General features: G+C 50.1%; 1 protein-coding gene across 2 annotated transcripts in view; it reads right to left on the reverse strand.

Moving 5' to 3' along the window:
* CYFIP1 (cytoplasmic FMR1 interacting protein 1) overlaps positions 1 to 18515 on the reverse strand; it is an 89464-nt gene that overhangs the window by 47635 nt on the left and 23314 nt on the right. For both annotated transcript variants that reach the window (XM_037053820.1, XM_037053821.1), the window contains exons 2-11: positions 14758 to 14880; positions 14582 to 14671; positions 13355 to 13432; positions 12957 to 13058; positions 11233 to 11414; positions 8011 to 8107; positions 7772 to 7900; positions 6268 to 6372; positions 4681 to 4772; positions 2725 to 2842 (exon numbers count right to left, since the gene is read on the reverse strand). In XM_037053820.1, the coding sequence (XP_036909715.1) occupies positions 2725 to 2842; positions 4681 to 4772; positions 6268 to 6372; positions 7772 to 7900; positions 8011 to 8107; positions 11233 to 11414; positions 12957 to 13058; positions 13355 to 13432; positions 14582 to 14671; positions 14758 to 14874 (1110 nt within the window). In that variant the 5' untranslated portion in view covers positions 14875 to 14880. The remainder of the gene's footprint in view (positions 1 to 2724; positions 2843 to 4680; positions 4773 to 6267; positions 6373 to 7771; positions 7901 to 8010; positions 8108 to 11232; positions 11415 to 12956; positions 13059 to 13354; positions 13433 to 14581; positions 14672 to 14757; positions 14881 to 18515) is intronic.

Consider the following 18515-nt stretch of genomic DNA (forward strand, 5'->3'; position numbering starts at 1 on the left):
GAGGAGGATCCCAGGCAAGCCTGAGGGAAGGGTGGGGAAGTTGCTTGGTTAGTTTGAAAGAGCTCCTAGGCCTTCCCAAGCCTGAGGTAATACAGTCAGAGCTTAAAAACGGCAAGCCCCCTTCCTCCCGCCCCAAACACACTGCCCTTGTTCACACCTTAGCTCCCTGACAGCTGATGAGCAGACCCAGCAGCCGTCAGAGCAGTAGCCATGTGGCGGTAGTCTCCCAGCGGGGACCCCAAGTGCAAGACTGGGTACAGTGACACAGTACCCCCCAGTCGGAGCAGGGAATAGACTTAGCTAGCAGGGCGGGAACAAGGGCTGAACTGGACTCAGCTTTGATGTGGACCGAACCAACGGCGCAGAATTTCTGGGCCCTGGCCTCGCTTCTATGCTTGATGTATACAAGGCTGGACTTCTTCCACAGTGGACAGAGACCAACTGCGTGTGGGCAGCCCTCCGTGTTTGCTCCTGCCTCAATAAACCTGACTACTACACCTCAGCCCACCATGTGTGGTCCTTGAAATGCTTTTCTCGTGATGCCACAAGGACCCCATGTCCACTGGCTCGGGGTGAAGAGAGGCACATGCACAGTGCACTTCCACTCAGCGAATCACGGACGATGTGCACATCACATGTACTTGCTTATATCAAATAACAAAAAGTTAGATTTAAGAATGGTGAACAGCAGGGAGGGGAGGGGCAGGCAGATTTCGCTGAACATCCCTCCTTGCACATATCTGACTGTGGACCAGCAAGCGCAGTTTATACATCACAACATAAAATGAGGCGGCAGGGAAACCCGAGCCCTTGAACTCAAAAGCACAAGAACACCATGAATGGAGCCAGGTAGCAAACGGGCATCGTGGCTACACAGAGGATACAGGTGTGGGTGCCTGACACCAAGCTGCTGACTGCCAATGGGACATTGCAAAGGCTCCCAGCCTTAATAAACACAAGGCAACAGCCAGAGAGCGAGGTCACACCCACCCCGAGTTTTCTATGAGAATGGACTGCTTGATCAACATAACATATATAAGGACCTCCTCAGTGGCCCTGCTTTTCCCGCATATGCTCCTCTCCCTTCTTTTTCTTAATAAATGTTTTATTTATTTACTTTTAGAGGGGGGAAGAGAGAGAGAGAGAAAGAGGGAGAGAAATATCAGTGTGGTTGCCTCTAGAGCACCCCCTACTGGACACCTGGCCCGCAACCCAGGCATATGCCCTGACTGAGGATCAAACTGACAATCCTTTAGTCAGCAGGCTGGTGCTCAATCCACTGAGCCACACAGGCCAGGGCAACTAACATATTTTGCCCCACATAATGTGTTCCTGTGTATAATGCACACCCACGTTTGTGCATTATATCCGTGGTATGTAGTCATTATACTGGTATATAATGCGCATCCTTATTTTTCCCTCAAAAGTTTGGAAAAAAAGTGTGCATTCTGCATGGCAAAATAGGGTAATTCCCGCTCTTAAGTTGGAAATTCACTGATAAACAGCGATCCTGCAAAGCCCTATGCCCCCACTGCCCCCTCCCTTCACCTGTGACCTCGCTGGGTGGCCTCGGGTGTGCCAGGCGCCCTGTAGGACTACAAGTAATCAACCTTGTTTGTTCAAATCTCCCTGGTGGTTGCAGCTGAGGTACACCCTGCAGGCGTAACTGGAACTGAGGACTGGGCCCCATCTGACACAGGCCCCCGCAGAGGAGGTGACCCGCCAGTGCCACGGGCCAGGCGAGTGTCCCACAGGCCCCACTCAATGCACACGAAGCAAAGCACTGCAGGAGACTTTGCCAAACAACGATGTCTCATCCCCAGAGGGAGAAACCTAGGGACAAAATGAAGTGCAAGATAAACCTTAAATACTCTCCAGGGAAAGATGGCCAAGCACGGATCCCGCGTTTTTGGTGACTAAGTTGAGTCTGGTCAACTTGGCCAAACTCAATAAGCTGTGGCCAATGTTGCTTGAGGAGCCCCTTCAGTGGGAATTAAAGCTAACAATGGTGCCCTGCCTGAGTTGCTCATTTGGTTGGAGCATCGTCTTGTACACTAAAAGGTTACAGGTTCAAATCCTGGTCAGGGCACATACCTAGGTTGCAGGTTAGATCCCTATTTGAGGTGTATAGATGGAGGCAGCCAACTGATGCTTCTCTCTCACACGGATCTCTCTCTCTCAAAACAATAAACATATCCTTGGGTGAGGAATGAAAAATAATCAGACCTGTGTGTGGACCCCCAAATCCCTGGGTCCCTCCTGACGATTCACAGCACCCACACCGCTGACCTCACTGCCTTGCTCATTGAGAGATGTAAGAAGTGGCACCCCCTCGGCTCCTCCACGCCAGACCCCACCCCCTGTACTCCCAGAGGCTCGGAGCCACACCGGGCAGGTGGGGACACCCAGGAAGACCTCCCACCAACCCAGAGGCTCCTGCACACCCCTGGCCTCCAGACACCCTCCCTCTCCACCCCATCTAGCAGGGGTTAAACTAGTTAGTGCTGCTTCACTCATGGTCTCTCCTTGGTCCTTTTTCTGGGTCCTATTATGCTTTTCTGAAAAAAAAAAGGAGTCAGATAAAGCTCACTGCACTGCCCCATCCGGTATAATGGGTGCCATCGAAGATCCGGCATTAATTCCTATTTCTCAAAGGGATCGCAGCCGAGTTTAGGGACAGAGCAGAGGGGACTGCGGGGCCCTGTGTGGGGCACGGGCTCTGACCTCGCTGTTGCTGTAGCGCGCCAGCTCGGAGATGAAGCGCATGTGGTCGTCCCGGATCTGGATCATCTGCTCGCAGATGTTGTACTGGGGGCTGCTGCCGGAAGACGTGCATGTCCACCTGGCGGGAGGGAAACGTGTCACCGGGAGGTGCGCCTGAGCAAGGCCTCGCTGGCCGAGGACGCACTCAGGATGGCCCGCCACTGTCCCCAGGTCCCTGCAGGCCAGCGAGACGGCGGAACCTCAGGGAGGAAGGAGCTGGCCTGGACCCATGGCCCCGGATCGGCCTCTCTGTCCAACCTTCCAATTTTGCCTTTGAAAAGTCATCACAATTCATCCTCAACCGCCCACCTACTTTCTACTGGGATGTCAGTTACAGCACTGGCAGCAGAGTCAATAATATTGCAATAACTGCGTAGGGAGCCGGGAGAGCCCTGGAAATGCAGGGGAAACACTGTGGAAAGCACATGACTGTGGTGCACCCCCGACACTGATACAAAGTCAGAAGGAACGTCAACTGTAATTGAAAAATAAAATGAACAACAACATCAAAAATAACCGTAACAATTGTTCTAAAACGCTGAGAGCTGCTGCTGGATTTAGGACTTTGAGCCACCCTAGCAAGGACGCACGACCACATCACTGCGGGGCCCGTGGGGACAGATGCCCCTTTATCACTCACACAGGAAAACAAGAAGCCACGGCAGAAAAGCAAGTCAGCCAGAGACTCGGGATGAACTTAACCTTGTCGGGAGGGTTGAAGCTGACATTACTGGGAAGTTAGATGGTATCAGTGTAACTAGCCATCTGCACAACGCAACATATCCACAGCAAACAGACACAAGTTAGTGGGGAAGGAGGTCATTAAGAATTAAAACTGCCACAGGTATTGGGAGGAAAGCTCAGCCTTGGGGCTCAGAGAGCTGCTCCCCAACACAGCACTTGCTGTTTTTCCCCAACTGGTCCCCTCTACCCAAAGCAGACAAATGCAGTGACCACTTTTCAAGATACTGTATTTTGCCATGTATAACATGCACTTTTTTGCCAAAACTTTTGAGGGAAAAATAGGGTGCACATTATACATGGGCATAGTAATCCCATGTACAATGCACACAAAAATGTGAGTGTACATTATACATAGCAAAATGTGGTAATCTATTTCAAGCAGCATCCCCTTTGCTCTTTTTTTAATTTTTAAAGATTTTGCTCTGGCTGGTTTGGTTTAGTGGACTGAGCACCAACTCGCAAACCAAAGGACTGCCTATTTGACTCCCAGTCAGGGCACATGCCTGGGTTTTGGGCCAGGTCCCCAGTAGGGGGCGCTCGAGAGGCAACCACACATTGATGTTTCTCTCCCTCTCTTTCTCCCTCCCTTCCTTTCTTTCTAAAAATAAGAAAATAAAATCTTTAAAAAATAAAAAATTAGCCACTAAGTACTAAACATTGGAAATATGGCTGTTCTAAAGGAAAAACCATATTTTGTCGTGTATAATGCTCACTTTTTTGCCCAAATCTTTCAGGGAAAAATAAGGATGGGCATTATACGTGGGCAGTACCTGAAATGCTTTGTATCTCTTCTCCTGTTTTGTAGTTATTTGTTACATACAATTTCTTATATCATAATATGTTCAAAAACAAATGCCAAAATTCTCTTACAACACATAAAACAAGAATCTAAATATAAATAAATAAAAAGTTGATTTAAAAATTTAAAACAAAAGACTTTTTCCCTGTAAGTCGGGGCAAAGAACGTGGGTACGCATTATACATGGCAAAAATGTGGTAAATTTTTAAGGAGTTTCAACACAAACAGCCACACTCGGCAAGGGCTACTGTGTCAGGCATTCAGTTCCAGATGGCTGAGAATGTCAAGGTGACATCACAAGATACACATGAAGTGTTACAAAACCACAGTGAGAACAATGCAGAACGTTCTAACTGGGCAGCTCGCTCTCCTACCGAGATTTATTTTCCTCATAGTGGGCGCTGGTCTTGATATATCTTGCCAGTTCTATTTGCATGTCCCCAAACAGTGGGACCACCTGGAGTTGCTGTATTCAACAAAGAAAAAAAAAATGCGTCATCACGAATGTTTAGTCACCAGATGATTAATCGCAAGACAAATGAATAATGCTAATCATTACTGTGTGTTGAATGCTATTTCTGCAAGTCATTTGGTGCAAAAAAGTTTTAAACAGCCCTGGCTGGTGTTGTTCAGTGGATTGAGCACTGGCCTGAGAACCAAAAAGTCTCCAGTTCGATTCCCTGTCAGGGCACATGCCTGGGTTGCAGGCGAGGTCCCCAGTAGGGGGTGCATGTGAGGCAACCACACATCAATGTTTCTCTCTCTCCCTTCCCCAATCCCTAAAAATAAGTAAATTAAGCCTTTAAAAAATTGTAAATAGCTTCTACATTTACTTCAAGAACAAAATACAAGAACCAACATTCATAAAACTATTTCAAATATTAAAATTAAACTAACTCTAGCTAGATCCATGGTCCTATACACTAGGAACAATTAGAAAATGAAAATTGAGAGCCCTGGCTGGTGTGGTTGAGTGGACTGAGCACTGGCTGCAAACCAAAGGGTCGTCGGTTCGATTCCCCATCAGGGCACATGCCTCGGTTGTGGGCCAAGTCCCTGGTGGGGGGCACGTGAGAGACAACCACACACTGTTTCTCTTCCTCTCCTTCACCTTCCCTTCTCCTCTCTAAAAATAAGTAAAATCTTTAAAAAAAAAAGACAGTGAAAAGGAGAGGCATATAGAGGAATACCTGTGTTTTAGAGCCATGCATCCAACAATGCCCATGTACCACAGGGAAAAAAAATCACCAAGAAATTTAAAGTGATGTTTCATAAAAGAGAACAACACAAAGTGCTGGAGTATGAAAAGTCATCAGAAAAACAGCAACGGAACCACAAGGAGACTCTAGTCTGTAAAATCACAATGACACACCCACCCTTCTGGAGGCCCCACAGTGTTGAGTGACAGCGAGGATGTGGAGCAATGGGAGCGCTCACTCATGGAGTGAGGCAGGAACGCGCATCAGCGAGGCCTCGTGGGAGAGCGCTTAGGCTGTGTCTACCACCCTGACACTGTTGATGCCCGTGACCCCGACCCCCACCCTGGGGTAAATATCCAACAGAAATGCGCACAGATGCGCAATAAGTCAGCGTGGGGCTGTTCACACCAGCCACAGCCCCGAAACCACTACATGCCCATGGTGACAGATGAGGACAAGTATTAACACACTGTGGCAGGACTACCCAATGGCCGGCGGCACCTCAATGAACGCCTATGGACCATGGCTGTTGGCTCCCAGAGGGACATGTGTGACACAGGGAGGGAGCCACCAGACATGCGCACACACACGGCAGGATCCCCCCATGCACGATTCTTACCCGGACGGAACCAGTGTTGGGGGCGGGGCAGGGGGGTAGCACCTCCACAAACAGGAGCAAGAGCCCCGCCCCGATCCCAGGACAGGTCAGGGTCACCGCCCCCAAACTCAAACAGGGGACGTGTTAATTAAAATGTAGCTTACCTTGAAGAACTTGTCGATTTTGGACAAGTTTATCCTTTTCTTGGCATCCAGTTTATAGATGTTGCTGACGCTCCCATCCATCAGGTACAGGCCGAACCCCATGACCTGCAAAAGTGTCAGATGGCCCAGAAAGTCGGCCCGCAGGCCCATCACCCACGAGCACATATAAGCCACAGTTCAGAACTCTGAAACGACAATTCACTCCTTTTTTCAAAAAGCAATTTTAAAAGCTCCTCAGGAATAAATGCTATTCCTTCACATGAAGCTATTCTTTTTTTTATCCTCACCTGAGGACATGCTTATTGAGTTTTACAGAAAGGGGAAGGGGAAGGGAAAAGGGAGAGACAGAGGGAGCAAAAAATATCAATGCCAGTGAGAAACATGGATCTAGTTGCCTCTTCTATGTGCCCTGACCTTGGACTGAAGCCCCCCTCAGTCTGTGCCCTGACCGGGAATCGAACCCACAACCTTTCAGTTTACAGGAGGGTGCTCCAAACAACTGAGCCACACCAGGGCTGAAGCTATTCTTTTATATGTGTCATTTCTTCTGGCTGGTTCAACGTCCTCCCAGGCACACCGACCTCCTCACCTCTGGCTGAGCACACAGCAATAGTGAGTGCAGATTTCCACACGCACCCACCATTCTAGACTGTTGCACTGGACAGCACCCTGCAGCCCAACCTTCCATGGGGATGTCCAGCAGGGAGAGATCTCAGCTCTGGCAGGCAGGGTGTTGAGCTGGAGGGACACCCAGCCAGGGTGGGTCCAGGGTGCCCTCCGCATAGGGGAGACCAGCGGGCAGGGAATGCAGGACCCCCTTCTTCTCCTCCCAGTGAGAAGTGACACTGACAACCTTCCTGCCTTGAACAGAATAATAATGAAGAACAAGGTGTCCCCGACTGGTGTCGCTCAATGGATTTAGCACCAGCCTGTGGACTAAAGGTCACCAGTTCAATTCCCAGTCAAGGCACTTGCCTGGGTTGCAGGCTGAATCGCCAGCAGGGGGCGTGCAAGAGGCAACCACACATTGATGTTTCTCTCACCCTCTGTCTCCTTCCCTTTCCCCTCTCTAAAATAAATAAAATGTTTTTAAAATTTTTCAAAATCAAAGATGGTTCCTACCGAAGGTATATCACTGTCACACCAAAGTTGAAAAACCCTAAGTTAGATGCCCTGTAATTAATTCCTAGGAATTCTATGCTTCACGAGTCCACTCTGGTATGAGCTCTACTATAAAAGGCTGAATGAGCAAAGTCCTTGACCCTAGATTTATCACCCACGAACACTCTGGGGACTGGGGCTGGGGCCCATGGCACCAGGGCAAAGTGCAGGACACACTCAGGCAATGTGTGGGGAGCCTGCAGTCCAGGCTGCTACGTACACATATGTGCATGCGCACATGCAGCCGCAAGAGTGAGAACAACACAAGGCTGACAAAAGGAGGGTGGTCACAGCGTAGTCAGTCCTGGAGGAGGTGCTTCCCATGTCTGCCCCGCCCACATACTTTGAGAAGCATGTGTTTCTCGCTGGGCGTCAGGTACATCCGGTTCTCGTAGTAATCCACGCACAGGTTCACGATGTCGGCCAGGAGCTCTTCATAGCCTGAAATCACTTCAAGCTGTTGCTGCAGAGACTGAAAGAGGCGGAGACCCATGCCAGGGGCTGCTCCGTGTCCTCTGGCCCCGCCCCGCCCCAACCCGCAGCAGGGTGCCGGGTGTCCAGGCAGGGAGAGCCAAACCTTACCTGGGTGATCTTGTTGTGGTTGGCCAGGAACATGGACAGATTCTGCGACTCCTGGATGGACTGCGGGTCTGCCATTTTCCGTAAAAACTGAGCAGCCCTTTAAAAGAAAAAAAAAGGGAAAGGAGTTGATCGACTAACAGGCTTCACGATTTTTTTAAAATATGGGAAAACTGAGACCGCGGTTCTGTGGCTGCAGCCTCCTGCGGGAATGTGGTCTCAGTGGCTGGTTTATGGCTTCAGCCTCTACGAACTTTACCGTCCAGGGTCCCCAGCTGGTCTACTCACAACCCTGCGGTCCAGAGCTGGTGGTAGTGACATCGGCAGGCCTCCCAGCAGGGCCCCCCCATGCTGGCCTCTCCCCAGAGCTACCTGCCCCCAAGTCTGAGGACAGCTACCTCCCCAGAGCGTGGTGATGAAGACAGCCAGCACCATTAAGGTTCTGTGATGAGAACCTTCTGGGCCACCTCACCTCTTGCAGGTCAGGGAGCCAGTACAGTTCTGATATCAAAGGTCTAGAATAGAATCCTGGTTCTGCTACCAACACACAGTTCCATTTTGGACCAACCTCCGGAACTCTCACTAGCCTCACATATGTCTCTGGCAAACGACCCACCCCTAGGACTGAGAGGAGAACAGACAAGAACACACAGAACAGACTGTCCACTGCGGTCCTACCCCACTGCAGGGCCTGGGCAGAGCCTCTGAGGTCTCACAATCAAGTGTGAGGATTCTGCACATCTAAGACTGGCCCCCAAACGTCTAGAGGAAGCTGCCACATAAGGTCATGTCTGTGCCACTTAAAACCTTGGGGTTTCTTTTTAATCTTTTTTTAAAGATTTTATTTATTTATTTTTAGACAGAGGGGAAGGGTTGGAGAAAGAGAGGGAGTGAAACATCAACGTGTGGTTGCATCTCACGTGCCCCCCACTGGGGACCTGGCCTGCAACCCAGGCATGTGTCCTGACTGGGAATCGAACCCGCCACCCTTCGATTCGCAGGCCAGTGCTCAATCCACTGAGCCACACGAGCCAGGGCAAAACCTTGGGGGTTTTATAAAAGAAAAATTTTCACAGCAAAGACTGATAACCTCCCCTGTACCTCCTCAGGAATAAACCCCAATTTCCACATAGCAGTGACACCCATGCACAATTGACGGCTGAGACATGAGACATAATGCAAAGTGTTGCAAGGCACTTGAAAGTTTACTTATGGGGGATAGTGCGGGCCCTTCTATTCTTCTTCCTCCCTGGTGACTGGAATGCAGAAATGACGGCTGGAGTTCAAGCAACCACTTTGTGCCACAAGGCAACACATGAACGCAGTAGAGCAACGGGACAGCAGGAGTCCTGGGTCCTGAACACTGTGGAACCCCCACATCAGCTACAGGCCACCTACCTCAGAACTGCTGAGGTCCAAGAACCTGAAATCTTATTTAAACCACTGTTATTCGTATGGGTTTTTAAAAAAATATAGGCCCTGGCTGGCGTAGCTCAGTGGATTGAGTGCAGGCCTGTGAACCACACGATCGCGGTTCCATTCCCAGTCAGGGCACATGCCTGGGTTGCAGGCCAGTTCCCAGCAGGGGACTCACCAGAGGCAACCATACATTGGTACTTCTCTCCTTCTCTCCTTCCCTTCCCCTCTAAAGATAAATATAATAATAAATAAAATCTTTAAATATATATATATATGTATGGTTAAACTTCCTATTAATTGCTATGGTAACATCACCACCTGAGGGTGGTGAAAACGCCAGGCACCCCCTAGACAGCCTTCCTTGGAGTAGCCTCATCATTAAAAAATTATCTTACAATCTAGACTTTGGAATAGAAATGCCGTTTGCTACGAGAAAAAAAAAGCATTTGCTAAAAGGAAAAAAAAACATTGTGAACTTAAAAACCACTGATGCTGTATGCCTCTAACAAAATCAGAAGGGCTGAGAAAGCTGCCTAAAATTGGGCAGCAAGCCCTGGCCAGCTAGCTCAGTTGTTAGAGCATCATTACACCAAGGTTGTTCTTACACCCGACACACCAGTGTTGTGGGTTCGATCCCCGGTCAGAGCACACAGAAGACTCAACCAATGAATGCATCAATAAGTGGAACAACAAATCAATGGGTTTTTTTCTCTCTCTCTCTAAAATCAGTAAATTTTTAAAAAGTTGTTTTAAATCATGCAGCAAGTGATCTGTGCAGCCAGGAGCTGAAGCTGCTCTCATAGTCAGGTGAGTCCCACCTTCCACCCCTCAGAAGCCCCCACACTCTGCCCACACTGTCATCGAACAGGACGCCTCCCCACTCTCCTCCCCAAGCAGGGTAAACTGGTCAACTGCAAAGACTTAGCAGTTCTCCTGGTCAGAGCTGACTGATTCTGGGTGAACGGAATGCAACGCCCATATTTATTCATATGAGTAAAGCTTAACATCTGGGTAACCTAGCTCCACTCCCACCTCATCCTTAAATCTGGGATTCGTACCCCACCCTGTGTCAATTTCATTTTAAAAACACATCAACAGTTGTCTGATTTCCGATGGGGCATATTTCAGCCTACTAAAATGGGAAGTAAAATCTCCTCCAATTTAATTTTACAGCCCGGATTCCTCGCCTCGAAAGAAGAAACATTAGTTGCCATCTCATTCTAGCCAGTCATGCCTTCGATTACCTGGTACGGACCTTCTAAGGAAACGTCAATCAGGAGACAGCAGGCTGCCCACCTGTCTTTTCCTGCCACCAACCACACGATATAGCGTTCCAGAAACACACAGCCACACCACGCTCCCCTTTCCCAATTCTCCTCTCCACATTAGAAAAGAAAACCATGCTGCATGAGGGCCAATCTGGGAAACCCAGCAACGCAACGTGAACCTGTCAGACAGTCCACGGGGCCACCTGATCAGAGAGTGACGAGTGGAAGCAACACCCTCATGCTGAAGAACCCACCTGCCCCTCACCGAGAGCCAAACACCCACACAATGACCGTAGGGCTAGAAATGGTCGGTCTGAGGCGCTTCCATCCTCCCAAGGGTGCTGAGCACTCAGCAAATACCAGAATGCGACACATACCTCTAAAAATGCATCATGGCATATGTTGCCTGCCGGCTGCCCCAGGAACACATATCAAACTGTTCTACACGGCCAACCAGCAGCGATGCCCTCAGCACACCTGGGCTGCGCACCCACTGTGAGCAGGCCCCACCGTGACGCATGCGCAGGGCGAGGCTCACCTCTTGTAGGCGGAGTGATCGTTCTTGACGCTGCACTTCATGTTCTTCAGCTCGTCCAGCACCGCGAACATGTTGATGAACTTGCCCAGTGTGATCAGGTAGGCTTCAGACACGAAGTCCTTCCTCCGCTCCGCGTGGCACAGGCGCCTCACCTCCCCGCAGAAACGCTCGATGGCGTTTCTCTGAGCAGAGAAAGGGCGCAGAAGAGCCACCGTGAGTGAAGGGCCATCTCCCCGCCCGGCTTCTAGCACTGTATCCAGACTCACTCAAAGAGCACCCACCTCAGTGAGCACGTGCGTAGTTAAGGCACAGGGAGAGAGACTCCATATGCCTTTGCTCTCTGACAAGAACTGTGAATTTTGTACTTCACCAACTATGCCCCTGAAGTAAATGAATGTTGTTGATTATTCCAGTAAAAGCTACAGCACAAAATGCTGCAATGGAGTGCCTTTAAATCAGATGTTTTAGCTTTCAGAGATGAAGTGGGGGGGAGTCCTCTTTTTTTAATTCCCACTGGAGGATATGTTTATTGATTTTGTTTTTTTAAAGATTTTATCTATTTTTAGAGAGGAAGGGAAGGAGAAAGGGGTAAAGAAACTTTAATGTGTGGTTCCCTCTCGCACGCCCCCTACTGGAGACCTGGCCTGCAACCCAGGCATGTGCCCTGACTAGGTATTGAACCAGCAACACTTTGGTTCTTAGGACCATGCTCAATCCAGTGAGCTACACAAGCCAGGGCTATTTATTGATTAAGGAGAGAGGAAGTAGGGGCTGGGGGTGGGGACAGGGAGAAAGAATAGAGAAAGAGAGAGAGAGAGAGGAGAAACATCAACTGGTTGCCTCCTCTGTGCCCTGACCACAGATTGAACCCACAACCTAGGAATGTGCCCGGACCCCACTGGAACCTGCAAACTTTGGGTATATGGGATGATGCTCCAACCAACTGGGCCACCCAGCCAGGGCATGACAACTTTTAAGGTAAAACAAAAAGTCATCTCCTAAGTTTTATCTTCTGCAGTTGCTAAGGGAATATATAATAAAAAAAGAGTCACATAACCCTGACTGGTGTGGCTCAGTGGATTGAGCACAGATCTGTAAGGCAGGAGGTCGCCGGTTCAGTTCCCGGTCAAGGCCCATGCCTGGGTTGCAGGCCGGGACCCCAGTGGGGGACACATGGGGGGCAACCACGCACTGATGTTTCTCTCCCACTCTTCTTCCCCTCCCCTCTCTAAAAATAAATAAATAAAATATTTTTTTAAAAGTCACACATTTCCAAAGCACACCTTTCAAAGCCAGCAAGCCCCTTCCCTGCAGCCACTGTACCTAACCAAGGGGCAGAAGGAGCCAAGACTAGGGTGAGGACCACCCGAGCGAGGGGTCAGGGTGTGGTTGAGGAAAAAAACACCTGAAACGCCCAATGGATCGAAAGTGCACACTGGCAGAAAGACAAACAAACATGCGAGGAACTGAGAAGGCAGAGTTCATGCAGGAAATACAAATTCACTCTGAAGGAGGGAAGTGAAGCTCAACCGAAGTGTTCATTCTCAGAGGGCCCACCAAACTTTAAACTGTCAAAGGCTCAGTTCTCTTTGACTCAGAAGCTGTGCGTCTGCTTTAATTTACATGCACTTGATGCACTGAGTTCACAGTAACAGGGACACAGTGGCAGCATCCTCCGCCTCCGCCTAGGATTAACCCCCTAGGATTATTTCTCTGTCATTTACCTGGAAGTACATGAAATTCATCAGTTTGGTGACCTCAGGTTCCAGGACCTCCACAGTTTTCTCATAAATTTCCACTCTATTAGGCTGCTCGTTACATTTCACCTAGGAATACACAAACACGTAAAGAGGCTTCAACCAAGCTGGAAGTGAGAGAGGTCGCCCTTAGAGCTGGGCTCCCTGATTGCTGAGGGGTAGCTTCAGGGGATGGTGTGGAGTGTGGCCTGGCTGGGGGGAACTATCAGTGGGGTAAGGGCGTGGCCTGGCTGGGTGGGCTGGAGAGATAAGGGCCTGGGTCTGGCTGGGCTGGTGGCGTGGGATGTGGTGTGGCTAGGCTGGGTGGGGCTGGTGACATAGGGGCGTGGTCTGGCTGGGTGGGAAGGGACAGAACAGCTAAGTACCTGCGGGATGGCCCGAGAGCAGCTCCTCCAGGTGTAGAGCATGACAGCATATTCTTGGCCCTCCTCCAGCATCTCATTCTGCAAGGGGGTACACAGGGCAAATTTAAGGCAAGCAGGGGAACAATCCTAACAAAGGAGATAACAAACTGCTAGAATATAGAGGCATGAACTATCCTGCCTCCCTTTCAGAGACAAGCACCAGTACTGAGTAAGAGACAGCTGTTCAGAAGCTGGTGATTCTGTGATGCAGGCGTGTGGCCTTGATGACCACCCGAAATACCCCCAGGCCTAACTGCAGGCTGGAGAGCTGTGTCAGCAACATCCAGGCACCTCTGCGCAGGACCAACACAGACATTCGCCACAGCTGCCACATCTGAGCTCCACTCAGCCCCAAATAACCCGAGGGCAAGGCAGGCCTGAAGTTGGGGACACCGGGCAGGGGCCAGGTGGTGCGGCTCAGATGCACGCTGTCACCACTTGCCCCACCAGGCTACAGAGACCATTCTGCTCGGGAAGAAGCCTGGCGCAGCTCTGCGGTCCCCAGCGCAGGGAGGAAAAGCTAAGCAGTGTTCCTGTGACACTGGGCATCCTGGAAGGGCGTCCATAAGAGAGCCACCATTCTTAAAAACTGCTTAGTGTCTACTCCTTTCATTGTCTCCTTTGCAAAAAAATAGTAAAAATGGCACAGATATTCTTGAGAATGTCAACTACAATTTGATAACATTTTTGAGACACTTCACACTGCTCACAACCTTTGACCCAATAACTTTACTCCTATAAATTTAGCCAAATGCAGTAACTATGTACTTAGAAATTTGTTCGTGACAGCATTTTTATGAGAAACAAGGGAAAGTACGGAAACATGCAAAAACTGTTAAACTGTGGACATTTGCAAACTATTCATGAAATCATGAAAATATGTAATTATAACAACGCCCTTCATTTATGCAAGTAGCGTGCATGCGTACACATACGTATGACAGGGGGCGAAAACAGCTTCCTGAGAATGCGGACGAAGGTGTTCTTTGGGCCACAGACGTGCAATTTGCAGAAAGAGTGTGTACTGTTTTACCATAAGAAAACCAAAAAGCTTAAAAAAAAAGGCATTTTATTCACTCTTCTTTTTCCCGGGTGGGTACCCTATCAGGATGATGCCAGAAGACGGTACATTTGCCATTTGGATGGGCCGTTCCCCAGACGAAAACAAACGCACGCGGACAGAATTACCATGCTAGAATGGACAGTCGCTTGTTCGATGTATCTGGCGATCCCAGTGACAAATGCATTTCTGTCTTCGAAGTTAGTGTTGAAATTGGGCTGAAAGGAAGAGAAAGAGCATCAGGCGGAGGTCCACCCCGCGGACGCCCAGCCCCGCCATCACCCAGCACCCACCCAGCACCCACCTGGTAGAGCAGCGAGGACGGTGGGGGCTCGATGCAGGGCTGCTGGTCGGGCAGAGGCAGCTCCTCCAGCAGGTCCACATTGGACAGCGCGTCCTCCAGGGTCACCTGGGCCGCCATCCTGGCCTAGAACCAAATACAGAGCCTCCTGTGCTAGGCGCAGGTGGGGGGCGGGGCACCCTGACAGTCCTTCCAGGGTGTGGGGAGCGGGGCCACCACTAGACCGCCCTCTTCTGAGAGCGTGAGGGACTGGGTTGGGGTCCTGGCCCCCAGGTTCTGGCGTGTCTCCCGGGGCTTGCCAGCAAGGGAGTCTCCTTGCAGCTCTGCTGGCCTCAAGTTGTCACAATGAAGGCACAGGGGCCACCTCTCATGGTTTCACTTCCTGCCACCCTTCCCTTCTTGGGGCCACTGTCCCTCGAGAGCTCTCTGGGAGGGCCTGACACCCCCTCCCATGGCCGGAAGAGGGAACACCCTTCGACACCACATCTGCCCACGGAGACCAGCACAGCCTTGGAGGCCGCAACAGGGTTTCCCGCGTGCAGACGCCCCCTGGCCCCCTGGCCGTTCCCTGGAGCAGGGTTATACGGAGTCCAGAAGCCTGCAGGGGCTACTAAGCCTGCAGGCACGTGTGCCAGCTCCAGGGGAAGGGACCTGGCACACTCCAGCCTGCCTCCTGCTGAATGCTGCTCCGACCAGGGACAGGATGCAGGGAGTAGCGCTAACCCCAGATGAGACTCGCCCAACAGCTGACTCCAGATGGGAAATGTGAGGCAGTCCCCACCCACCGTGGGCCACTACATTTGTTCCGAGAAGCAAAGTGCAGCTACAGCCAGACACGAACTCTAAATGGAAGAGTCACCCGCCATGCACCCCAGCCACTCATCCTAGCTTGGGGCCTCGGGGAAGCAGCAGATTCGGAGGTTCACTGCCGCTTGGGCTCCCCAAGCCCCCAGGTTGCTGGCCAGAGAAGCAAAAAGGGGACCCAGGACACCAGAAAGCCCAGGCGCAGTGTAGAGAAAGAAGCTCGGAGGAGCAAGCCCACAAATGCAGGGCCCACCCCCAGGCCACACACGCATGGACCAGGTCCCCTCAGTCCCCAATCCGTATGGCCACAGCCAGGTCCCAGAGGGCAATGGGCGGCAAGCACAGGACAACCCGCTGGCACCTCAGAGGCACCGAGAACAGAATCGACACCGTCACAGCCCACAGGGACAGGTGAGAACCACAGTGTACACAAAACTGGGCAGTTGGCCGCTAAAATTACAAATCAGCATTCTCTGAGATTTAAACAACACCCAGGGGCTCATATCATGATATTCCAGATAGCCAGCTGCCAGCCAGGCTCGTCAGCACGCAAACAGCCAGGACGCGTCGCGACTCTGGCAGGGAAAGAACAGCAGGTAAGATGAGCATAGCTCATATGTGACAATTACGCACCAGACTTTAAAGCAACTAGATAAGACCTTCAAACAACGCTAAACTCCCAAGCTGAAAGGAAAAATTGAAAGTGAGCCAAAGAAGATATCTATATAAAAGCCTAAGTGGAAATTTGAAAAACCTTAAAAAGCTCCTTGGCAAATGGAAGGAGGGACAGAGAGAGCATTACTAAACAAGGCTGAGCCATTCGTGGCCGGCTGATGAACTGCGAGGTCTTATCTTCCCAAACCAAGGACAGAGGGGCAAACGGTTCACACACTGCAGACCATGCTGGGGGCAGACAGGGCTCAGTACCTGTCCCTCTTCGGTGACATTCTTTAAGGTGAAGTTGACCAAAGAGTAACCCAGACCCTAGGAGGGGCTCATTCTGATGAATCAGCAAAATAAAAACTGCAGCTGCAAAGCTGGTGAAACTTCTCTGGAGCTCCTCCCCAGAGACCTCCCCTAAAATCCCAGCCTTTAGAAAACGGATAAAAACCCTGAGGACAAAGGTCCCAGTGTCCCCTGAGCACACCCGTGCCTTCCCCCCACTTCTACCTCAGGCATCTGTCTTAGCTTTCTTTCTCCTAAACTTGAAAAGTCTCTGTGAGACTTGCAACCAGGGGAGCAGCGGGCCTCAGCAGCTCATCCTGGGTTCACTCCTCCAGGAGCTCACCTTTTGCATGATTTTTCAGAAAGCCAAAAAACAGCTCTGCCCAATCTCACCCCAATCTCACCCCTGTTGCTGAGATCTTGCCGAAATAATTTTAGGAGTGTATAAATGTAACTACTCCTTCACAGTTAAGGAGTTGAAATTACATTCCACCCTTTGAAGGCTTATGTAGCCCCTGGTTAAAATGAGTTTGACACCCCTGCCCTAGAGCAACCACAAAAGAAAAAAAAAGAAACCTATAAAAGCCATTTAGCCCTGGCTGGTGTGGCTCAGTGTACTGAGCACTGGTCCTTGAACCAAAGGGTCGCCAGTTCGATTCCCACTCAGGGCACGTGCCTGGGTTGTGGGCCAGGTTCTCCATTAGGGGGCGCTCAAGAGGCAACCACATATTGATGATTCCTCCCCTCTCTTTCTCCTTCCCCCTCTCTAAATAAATAAATAAATCTTTTTAAAATGTGACTTATAAGATCATGTAGAAAAAAATTAAAATGAAATACTAAAAGTGTTCCAATAACCTACAAGAAGGTAGGAAAAGGGAACAGCAATAAGAAAATGAGGCTCCTCTTGCCGCCATGTGAAGACACACTCAGAACTTGGTGTCTACAACCCAGAAAAGGGCTCTCCGATTGTGTCACCGATTCCAAAGTTGGGGTTTTCCCCTCCCCACCAAGACATTCTAAGACACCAGCTGGCTGTCCTACAATTTACTCAATTCTAACACTATCTACCTGCAGAGAGCGTCAGATCTCACAGGTTCAGGGCTCAGTCCCACAAGACTCCCTCCACCCTCATTTCAGGGACCAGATGCAAGCGACAGGTTGTTACTTGTACTTCTGACTGACGGGCAATAAATCAGAGGTTCCCATGACACCCTCCTTGGGTTCAATTAATTTGCTAGAGAGGCTGGTAGAACTGAAGAGAAACATTTTACTTATTTAACATTTTACTAATGATAGAGGACTCAAAGCGTTGGAAAACTGTTGTTTCAGTAATAGCTAATAAGCTTAGGAATCGATGCACGTAAAAGTTATCATTCCAGGAACTGAAGGTGTGACCCACCCTGACTCCAGGGTAGGATAAGCAGTTCCACCTTTGTGCCCGGGGAAGACTGCCAGCAATCCAAGATGCCAGCAGATCCTGGTGCTCCAGAGCGAGATAACTACTGACCGCCCAGGGCGATAATCCTGCAGCTTTCTTTTTTTTTTAAAGATTTTATTTCTTTATTTATCTTTAGAGGGGAAAGGAGAGAGGGAGAGAAACATCAATGTATGGTTGTCTTTGGTGCGTCCCCTGCTGGGAGTTGGCCTGCAGGGAACCAGCCTGCAACCCAGGCATGTGCCCTGACTGGGAACCGAACCTCGATCCAGAGGCGATCCTCTGGATCGCAGGCCTGCGCTCAATAGCTTTCTTAATCCAATTAACTTTTCCCTGAATTCCAAACCCCTTACCTACACTCTGTTCTCCTTATAAAAAGGGCCATTTTAAAGTGGAATTTAAGACGGTCTGTTAGGGTATGCCCATGAAGATTCAATCCCTGTCTCTGCTTATTGGGTTTGGTACATGACAGGCAGCAGAAATGCCGGTCTCTTCCAGTTTCACTAACAGATTATCAGGTTATTATACAAGATATAACTCAGCAACAGCAGGCTGGAATCGGAGCACAGCGGGTCTG

This window comes from Sturnira hondurensis, unplaced genomic scaffold, assembly GCF_014824575.4.
Source record: "Sturnira hondurensis isolate 20B ecotype Veracruz unplaced genomic scaffold, ASM1482457v3 Scaffold0007865, whole genome shotgun sequence".
In the NCBI taxonomy this organism is placed as follows: domain Eukaryota; kingdom Metazoa; phylum Chordata; class Mammalia; order Chiroptera; family Phyllostomidae; genus Sturnira; species Sturnira hondurensis.